The sequence below is a fragment of the Triticum aestivum genome, chromosome 2A (assembly GCF_018294505.1).
Source record: "Triticum aestivum cultivar Chinese Spring chromosome 2A, IWGSC CS RefSeq v2.1, whole genome shotgun sequence".
Taxonomy (NCBI): Eukaryota; Viridiplantae; Streptophyta; class Magnoliopsida; order Poales; family Poaceae; genus Triticum; species Triticum aestivum.
In genome coordinates, this window is record NC_057797.1 from 61,608,835 (window position 1) to 61,618,236 (window position 9,402).

Sequence of the window (9,402 nt, forward strand, 5' to 3'; positions counted from 1 at the left end):
TCACCCCAGGCGGCGATTTTAGGCACTCCCAGCGGGGCGAATGTGCGGGCTGCCAAAGGTGATTCGGGCAGAGAATGTTGAGGCAGAATCGCGTTTGGGCGGTGGAGAGCGGCAACAGTAGTGACATACACCACATGCAGAACCAGGTGGAGATGTGGTTATCTTAAAAAAGAAAAACTGGAGATGTGGTTATCTGGGAAGCGGTTTGGGCAGGGCGGGGCAATGCCGGTGGAAAAAAACCTCCGACAATTCTAGAAAATAAAAAGCGCTTTGCAGGAAAAGATACCGATAAATAGGAACTCGCATATGAGCGAGTCTAGAAAGGGTCGAACCAGACTAGTGATGAAATTGTCCATTCTACTACTCAGCTACGCTCACTTCCTTGAGTACCTACGTATATACACAACCAAAGAGCATTTCCATGGCAAGGCAAGCCCTCAAAATATGGGAACTGGGATGCAGAGCGCCGTCAAGGTCCCAGAGCCCAAAAGCCATAACCAACACCCACGCCACGAACAAGCCAAGAGCAGCAAATGGCGCCATCCTTCTTTCCCTTCCGCTGGTCACAGAACCAAGTAGCAGCCGTTCTTCATGTACACCGCGAAGCTGCACCGGAGGCTCTCCAGCATCTCGACGACGGATTCCCGTTTCGACCCGCTGAAGTGCTTGACGGCGTCCTCCAAAGAAACCTGCAACGGTTTGAGAATGCTCAGCACAAGTAAGGTTCTGGACTTCTGGTCAAAGAATCTTCAGAGGGGAATGGGATGGCTTACCCCGTTGCGGCTCGCGGCCAGCTCAAGTATAGCGTCCTCGGTTGCAACATTTGTGGTGGTAGGTTCGGTCCCTTGCTCCTCTATCTTTTGCAGCTTCATTACTGGCTCATCGGCAGAGAGCGGAGTTCCGTCGGTCTGGGATCTCTTTGTCGAAGGGCTTGAATCGCAGGTGCCTGATATGATGACGGGGTCTCCCTGATCACCCTTCTCCAGAGCTTCGCTGCCATGGGAACAGGGTTTTGCCGACTCGGCTGTTTGGGCAGGAGACCCGTCAGTAGGACCGTTGCCAAAAGTCTTCTCTAACGCTCCAAGATCATCAGCTGCGAAGAATATCTTGATCATTTCGTATGTTACCTGCAGTTGCCATGCAGCATTTCACCCAGCAGATTAGTCATTCCCTAATGGTTTGGATGAACATACAATGGGCTCAGAAGTGATTCCTACGTTTGCTGAAGCTATGATCTACTTAATCACACAGAATGGCATAATGAATAATGGAAGAAGAATTACATTTTCTGGAAGCTCTTCTTTTATTGGCTTCAACCTCTCACGTGATCCAACCTTTGCAATGGCAAGACGGATCTGTGAAGCTATCTCAGGGGTCAGTCCTGTCTCCTCAAAAAACCTATTCCAGTTCATCTCACATCCATCCCGAGCAGCATCAAGTATGTATGAAATAACCGTCTGCTCTTTTATCGGCACTGCTCTGCGAAAATGCTAGAATGCACTATCATGTCAAGCTGCGAACTTCAGTTTAAGGTCAGTAGAAAACAAAAACGAAAACTAACTCACTGCAATTTTCTTGAACGAGTATTCCTGTTTCTGCCACAGTTCCCATGAAGTAAATTTGGCATCACCCAAGTTTCTTGGAAGACTGTTGTTTACAGGTTTTGGAACTGACATCATATCCTCTACTCCTGCTGAATCATCCAACGAAAGATTCAACTGTTTTGAGAATTGTGCGATATTTTGGACAAAAGTGCCACTGTAGCGCGAGATGAAGTGCTGGAAACAAAAGGTCAGATGTTATGTGAGCAGATGAGGGAAAAAATATGATCACACTTTCTTGCATAGTCCTTGTTACAGCATAGCATTTGCGAAGTATCATTACTAAGAGATACCTGGTTTACACCATCAATATTGGCCAGTCTGGCTCCAGTAGAAGGCCTAATCTTTGCAAAGTGTCTTAGGGTCTGATCACCACATATAGCATATCTGAAACAATGGGATTGGAGAGATTCAATTCAATGACTGTTCCAATACCTAAGTAGCATAGAGCCCAAAAAATGCCATTTCAGATTCAAAATTTAACTCACGGTGCAGTTCCAATATCCTGAGCAAGTTTCATCCTGACGTTCAAGAGCATTTGGTAGAGTTTCAATTCCTCCTGAAAGAAAAAACAACACCACAAACAAAATCTCAAATCAAATGTACAAAGGAAGAAAACAGCATTGTGTGAAAGAAAAATGCACAACGCCTAAGTCATTAATGAGGAAATCCGATCAGGTCTACCTCAGATATCTTTTCAGATTCTGCGGTGGTTAAAGGATTTAAGCCCCCTTCTTTATTCTGTGAACTACCCTGCTCCTCTTGCCCAATCATCTCTTCAGTCAGCTGCAAAACCAGTGGCGTTCCACCATCGGAGAGAAACTTGACCCCTTTTGGACTAACACTAAAGATGGACATGCAGAGTTACTATGGTGATTACTTAAAGTCACCACAATGAGAAGTACCAGCGAAAAAGAATTCGGAGCATCACTAGGACAAAACAGACAAAATAAATACTCAACAAAGCACCTGACCAATCTAAATCCATCACTGACAGTCTCCTTTAAGTAACCTGCACAAAATAACAAGAAAAATAAAAAAAAGATAGCACCGGTAATAATGATGCCAGAAATGCTTTGTACTGGCAGCTGATGAATGGTGTTTGCTCAGTGTATCCAACAACAAAGTAAATATTATACCACTTCAAGTGTAAAATGTCCAGTTGAGATGCTTGTGCATGATAGTAAGCTAATAACCCCATAAGAAATCTGTGGTAATTTACTACTCCCTCCATCCGAAAATAAGTGTCCTGACCTTAGTACAACTTTGTACTAAAGTTAGTGCAAAGTTGAGACACTAATTTTGGGACGGAGGGGGTATTACACATTTAACACTAAGTCAAACATCGCAAAAACTGCATCATCTCCCAAGAAATTTCATGAGTTTACTTTCAGTGAGGCTTAGGGCCAACCAAAACTGTGATACTATATAGGAAGCCCTTCAACCTTATTAAGTTTTCTCGAAAAAGAAGAAAACAAGCACGAGATAAAGTCTGCACATGAAGCAGGTATTTTTGTGGAATGCCTTGCTTTAGCCAAGAAGTGAATAATTGGTTGAGTATACAGACTTCATAACAGTACCATGTGCCATAAGCAGACTGCCAAGTGCTTTCCACCAGTTTGGCGGATAGTCTTTTCCCATCGCATGCATTGGAAGTTTATCGTAGTTCTTCTCAAGTATCTTTTTAACCTACAAAAATGAGAAAGCACTTGTTATACAACATCTTTCTTTTTAAAAATGCGGAAAATATCCAAGGTTGTTAAGAAAAAAAGTACTGCTGTGTGCAGTGTAGGTGCTGCAAACATGTACAACAATACACACTCCAAAACTGTTCAGCAAAGATATATTTCAAATCCCTTTACTATCAATAATAATGCCGCATATGGTTGCTCCCGACTATCAGCGCATAGACGATCTCCAATCAAGTTAAACTAGCCAATGTATGTGACAAACTAAGGAACATAGCAAACATCAATGATAGAAAAACTTACTCGTGATCCACGGAGAACATCAACTGGCATATTAAGGCCCCAGCGTCCCCCACACGACTTGACACAGGACAGCAATAAGAAAGATTCTTTTGACAAATCCCTCTCATTTTTTGTCCCTGTGCAATTATCACAGTTACCTGAAGATTAAGGGCATGTTGTAAATCAATGTCACGGTTGAGACAAGACTTGATGTAGCATGTGCCGATATAGCAAAGAATATGCGGGTATTGGTACAACAATACAACATTTTCCTTACACAAAGTACAGGGATACTGCGAGTAGATATGTATTTACAAGAAGAAAAATAAAACATGCATAGCAGCTGACAGACAGTGCTTTGTGTGGAAGGAGCTTTCTAGGTTTTGCAGTGACTTGGGCCTGTGATGGGTTCTACTCCCTCCGTCCCATAATATAAGACGTTTTTTTACTCTAGCGTAGTGTCAAAAAACGTCTTACATTATGGGACGGAGGGAGTAGTTGAAGATGTTTGGCTTTGGGAATACCGAATACATAAGGATACTGTGTCCGGTGGTTTGTAACCTTCATAAAATAGAACTCCCTCAGCCTCTCCATTTCCAAATTAATTGATGTGCTGGTTTTGTACCAAGTCAAACTTCTCTATATTTTACAAAGTCCATAGAAAAATGTGCTAATATCTATAACATAAAAAATATATTTTATGATGAATCTAATCACAATAATTTGGTGTTGTAGATGTTGATGTATTTTTCTATACTAGTGTGATATAAACATACCACAGTCGGTGTAACGCTCTTCACCAAAGTACTGCAGCAGGGATTTTCTGCGACACGTAGCAAGGAGGCAATATTTCTGTGCCGCCATGAAGGAATCCATGATGGCATTCCTTTGAGTTGCCTGTAGATGAGTAAGAACTATACACCATGAGATAATGAAACAGGTAAGCAGTACAAGGGAATCAAACTGCAGCCGTGTATGTTTATCACTGAAGTGTGACATGAAGTCCTGATTGTGTGCCCAATATTTACATACATTTGTTGCTTCAGAACAATAGAAGTCAGCTTTTGCAAAATCACTTCTTTGGTAATATAGCCAGCACACTGAAGGCAGTCCATCTCTTCCACAACGCCCACTTTCCTGGTAGTACGATTCTAGGCTCTTAGGACATCCATAGTGTATTACACATCTAACATCTGGCTTATCAATTCCCATTCCAAATGCAATAGTTGCCACCATCACAAGTACTTCATCTCTAACAAATGATCTGCAAAGGGGAACCATAATTTATCATCAAAATCACTACGTTGTGAAGCCAACATTTGTAAAAGGCTGTATGAGAACTCACTACACTTAATGCCTCATATCTGTTATATTTTCTCGTTTGATTACTTGCAAGATCTAAAGCGTTAGTAACAGAACATTATCTTGGCAGTGTTTTGTAGTGTCAGATCAGATAATAACCCTCGTGAGTTGTAAATCATAAGAGGTATAAAATGGCTTGATCCAGTATATTTACTGGCAAATCATTCTTTAGATGAAGTGTTTAAAATGAACTCAGAATGGTACTCTGAGCATTCATCAATTCAATCTGCTTAAGGAATTTGGTTTGTCCAAAACAAATTGAGAAGGAAAGAAGAGACGATGAACAGCCAAACAAAAAAGTTGGCATGTGCATAGATGGCAGACCTATGGGATTCCTCTCTAGCTTTGCTACCCATTTTACCATGGTAAATGTTAGCTTTGATTCCAGCAGTGATCATTGCTTCATGTACCTGACAGAGAAAAGTCGCATTTAGCACATTAACTAGCTAAATACATGTGTGTTGCTACAGAATTTAAATGCTTGTGCATTTCTATAGAAGCATTTTCTATTGCATGAGTTGTTTAAACACTTATATAATTAGTCCCTAACTTTGTGCAAATGAAAAAATATCTCGAAATATACATCAATCAAATCAACTAATCAAAAGATCATGATATCTGTCTACTACATAGAATGTAAGATAATTGCAGTAATTAATCTTTTTACCAACTTAATAGGAATTTGTGAGGGTCGATGGACCGACACAATCCAGATCATTATAAGTATAAAGATAAAGATAAATCAATCCTAGCGTAATCTAATAGGCACAAGGTATATGTTAAAAGCAGCTTCTACGATCAAAACTGGAGCCCAGAAATTCCCATATTACTCCAAGAAAAATGTATATAAACCTATAATTGTGTATCTACATTACGTACAGTACAGATCTAAATGTGTGTACCCAACAAAAGTTTGACTACTCTCCAAAATCTGTTACATCAGTCAGAAGAAGAAAATGCCTGATACTATCAATCATCAACAGAGAAGTATCCCATACTTATTTCAAGCTTATTATTTTTCTCCAAAAAAGTCTTACTGAGTCAGCATGAACTTAATATTTTCCTAAAGAATTTAAAGACCACACAGCTCCCACTTACAAGCAGCCATAACCGTGCTTGTGTACCAGTTGCCTCAAAATATAGAAGAATGAAAATGTACAACGCTGGAAAATACAAACCTGTTCAGTATCCCGGATGGTGGTACAGTAAATGATTGTTGAGCCACCAACAGTGCAGTTCTTTGAGACATCTTTCACAAGTTCACTGATAAAGGACATAGATCGGTTGTATGATTTCACACCGTAGAAAAGGTTAGGACGATCAAATGATCCGATTGCAACGTGAGGATTGCTCAGGTTCAAGGAATTGGCAATATCTCCACGGACCCTGGAAAATCAAATTGGAAGTTACCACAAATTTGGTACAGGTAGAAAAGGGATATAGACACTCTGGAAAATAAATAAAACAAGTAAGCAATCATCATAGTGAGCAAAAATATTTATGGTAATAATATGCAAGTAGCTACAACAAGCAGAGGAAAGGCATTACCATTGGATATCAACAAAAGCAGGATAAACAGGTAAAAACAACTGATAGTGAAACATCCATACCTTTCTGTGGCTGTCGCAGTTAGAGCAACGAAGGGAACACCCAAAAGGTGCTCACGCAATAAATGCAGCTGCTTGTACTCCGGCCTGCATACAACAGAGAGAATTACAAACAGTAATAAGAGAGAGAACTGCAATGAAGAAAAGAAGCTATAAGTAATAAGTACTCCCTCCGTCCCAAAATATAAGAACATTTTTGACACTATGATTGACACTATGATTGTGTCAAAAACGTTCTTATATTTTGGGACAGAGGGAGTAATAGACTGACTGGTCGCTAAGTTTGATTGCAGAATTTAAGGTTGAGAGAAACCGAGCGAGAATTGATGGGTGATATGAACTGACTGCTTACATTTGACATCAGCACACACAGACTTTTTGAAATACATGCATAAGACATATCAAAAATTTAAATGAAAGTAAATTATCAGCCCTTTTGCTGAAGAAATAATTCACACAATAGAAGAACAAATGACCTGAAATCATGACCCCATTCCGATATGCAATGCGCTTCATCAATGGCGAACAAGCAGATTCCGGAAGCTTGCAAGTTACTCCAGAACCTGGATAGAAGATTGAAAACTGTAAATCAACAGACCCACCGCCATATTATTAAATTCTACAAGGGACCAAAGAAGACACATGAGCAGTAATTTGCAGCTTCGTAAGTGTGTGCCTTCCATCTCAGCCAAATAATTGATAATTATAGTTTTGTAAGTGCTGCAAACTATAAGTCAATAACGACCATAATCTGTTTTTATATCACAGGATTTTCACCTTGAAGGAAGTGCAATAGCTTTCTCAGGGGTCATGTAGAGAACATCATACATGCCTTTTTCAGCCTCACCGCTAACAGAGCTATTCATTTGGGTGCTGCCAAGATACTCAGATCTCACACCATGTTGTTTTAAACTCATGACCTGTTTGAAGTAAATGAGACCCACAATAAAAGATTTCATGTCAAAGCAAACCCAGAATGAGGAAAGCACCAAAAATGTTATACTGTATCTAGCAATCATACCTGATCTTGCATCAGTGACAGAAGAGGGCTGACAACAACAGCTGTCTTCTTTGCAACCAGTGGAGGGATTTGATAGCTGCCATGAAAAGAATTGCCGTGAGAAAATTAAGTTTCCGACATACAAGGGGAAGTAATAACATCAAAATTTTAAACAGATGCATATTTCTTTTACTTCCGATGGCCTGCAAATGTTTAACACATTTTCAGGTCCTTAACTAAAAAAATCAGAAACTTCAATAATTTTTCTTTTGACACGATGACAAACACACTGCCCAGTTTCAAGAAAGAACCACCCTCACCCATTTAAAAAAAAGGTCAATAAACGATTGTGCGAATAGAACATCCACTATATATATATATATATATATATATATATATATATATATATATAAACAAACAAAATTCTTCCCCGGCAGTTCCCTGCTGGGTACATACAATCGACAAGCTAGCAGTCGCCATAACAGAGATGGGATGCTTATACATGACCACCCGTTTATCAATGTTATAAAAATGTCACCAAAATGTGAAACGATGGCACATACTTCGCAATCTCTGACCATCAACCAACTCCACTGGCACAAAATATAACTTATAATCATGCTCGGCAAAGCTCTCTTAGCCTCACACTGATCCGATGACAAGTTGGAATACTAGATGAGTTTGGATACTCCGTTGACGATGATTTAACCACTTTATAGCTTACAGAATCCCAGCATTTATCACCAAAATGACTACATTTTCTCCCAAAAACAGTAATGCAGATCAGACTCTCCAAAACAATTTTTAGCAATCCAACCAGCGGAATCGCTGGAGCGCAAAGCAGAGCACTGCCAAGGGATACAGCACAACTAATATATCCACCAAATGCAGCGCCCAAACCTAGATTCAGCCACTGCAGTGCTCAACCTGCAGATCCACCCACTTCCACACACACACTAAACAAAAAAAGGAACAGCGCCTAGCGCCATCCTCCACAACCGCAACCAAGCAAAATGGAGCGCGCGAGCAGGCGTGGGGTGGGGTTTGTTCACTTACCACATGGACTTGCCGCTGCCGGTGGCCATGACGACCAGGCAGTCCCGCCCTTGCAAGATCGTATCCACGATCTCCCGTTGGTACGGCCGGAACCCCGTGTACCCGAAGTACCTCTGCGACCAGAAAACAGACGCAGATTAGAATGGCGCGCCTCGGGGCCTAGGGTTTAGGCGCCGGCTAGGGTTTAGGGGGGAGCGGGCGGGGAGGATACCTTCAGGGCCGCCTCCATTGCGGTGCCGGGGCGTCGGGCTCCGCGGGGGGAGATTGAGCCGGACGGCTGCGGTAGGGTTGGATTGGGGAAGGAAGGGAGGGGGGCGAGGGGATTGGAATGGGACGGACGGGTAGTTGTGGGCGGCGAGGTGGGGGGTTTGGGGAAGGGGTTTTGGTTTGCGGCGCTCTTTTATCTGCGTTCCCGCCAATTAGCTTTCTTTTTTTTTTCTCTCGTGGACTTTTAGCGGGCCTGGTTTGGCTCGTCTTTTGGGCCGGCAGGGTCTCGGCGAAAGTATGCGTGGTCATGTAGCACATGGAGTTTGCCTAAAAAAAATTTGTAGCACATGGAGTAACCCTAAAAGAAAGGTAGCAAATGGAGTTGGACGCCCCTACGTCTCACTTATTGCGAGACTTTTTTTTACACACAAACAACGCGGTTTATTCCGTCGTATGAAAGTTTACAGGGATACAAAAGTTTTCAAGGGGAGAGTAAACCAGATATGTCATCCCACATCTAGCAAGGACGCCATGCAGGCAAGTCTATGTGCCTCTCCATTGCTGTTGCGTCGTTCAAACTTGAAAGTGCATGACGCAAA

The 9,402-nt window shown here is 41.6% G+C and overlaps 1 protein-coding gene across 1 annotated transcript; it reads right to left on the reverse strand.

Annotated features, from left to right (window-relative positions):
* Positions 1-283: 283 nt before the first annotated feature.
* LOC123187462 (ATP-dependent DNA helicase RecQ) lies at positions 284-8,954 on the reverse strand. The gene is made up of 20 exons (XM_044599331.1): positions 8,808-8,954; positions 8,597-8,709; positions 7,562-7,637; positions 7,318-7,460; positions 7,017-7,103; positions 6,544-6,627; positions 6,112-6,319; positions 5,258-5,343; positions 4,604-4,835; positions 4,348-4,468; positions 3,593-3,729; positions 3,182-3,290; positions 2,571-2,613; positions 2,286-2,445; positions 2,090-2,160; positions 1,895-1,988; positions 1,566-1,778; positions 1,284-1,490; positions 774-1,127; positions 284-689 (listed from the first exon to the last, which is right to left on the reverse strand). The coding sequence occupies exons 1-20, from the start codon at positions 8,823-8,825 to the stop codon at positions 564-566; spliced, it is 2,682 nt and encodes an 893-aa protein (XP_044455266.1). The 5' UTR covers positions 8,826-8,954; the 3' UTR covers positions 284-563.
* Positions 8,955-9,402: the final 448 nt, after the last annotated feature.

Bases quoted from the DNA above. Each gene is read 5' to 3' on its own strand.
- LOC123187462 (XM_044599331.1), bottom strand. The intron at 5,344-6,111 runs GTTTGTATTTTC...TTTCTCTGTCAG, and splicing joins CCATCCGGGATACTGAACAG to GTACATGAAGCAATGATCAC. The intron at 2,614-3,181 runs GTACTGTTATGA...TATTTTGTGCAG, and splicing joins CAGTCTGCTTATGGCACATG to GTTACTTAAAGGAGACTGTC.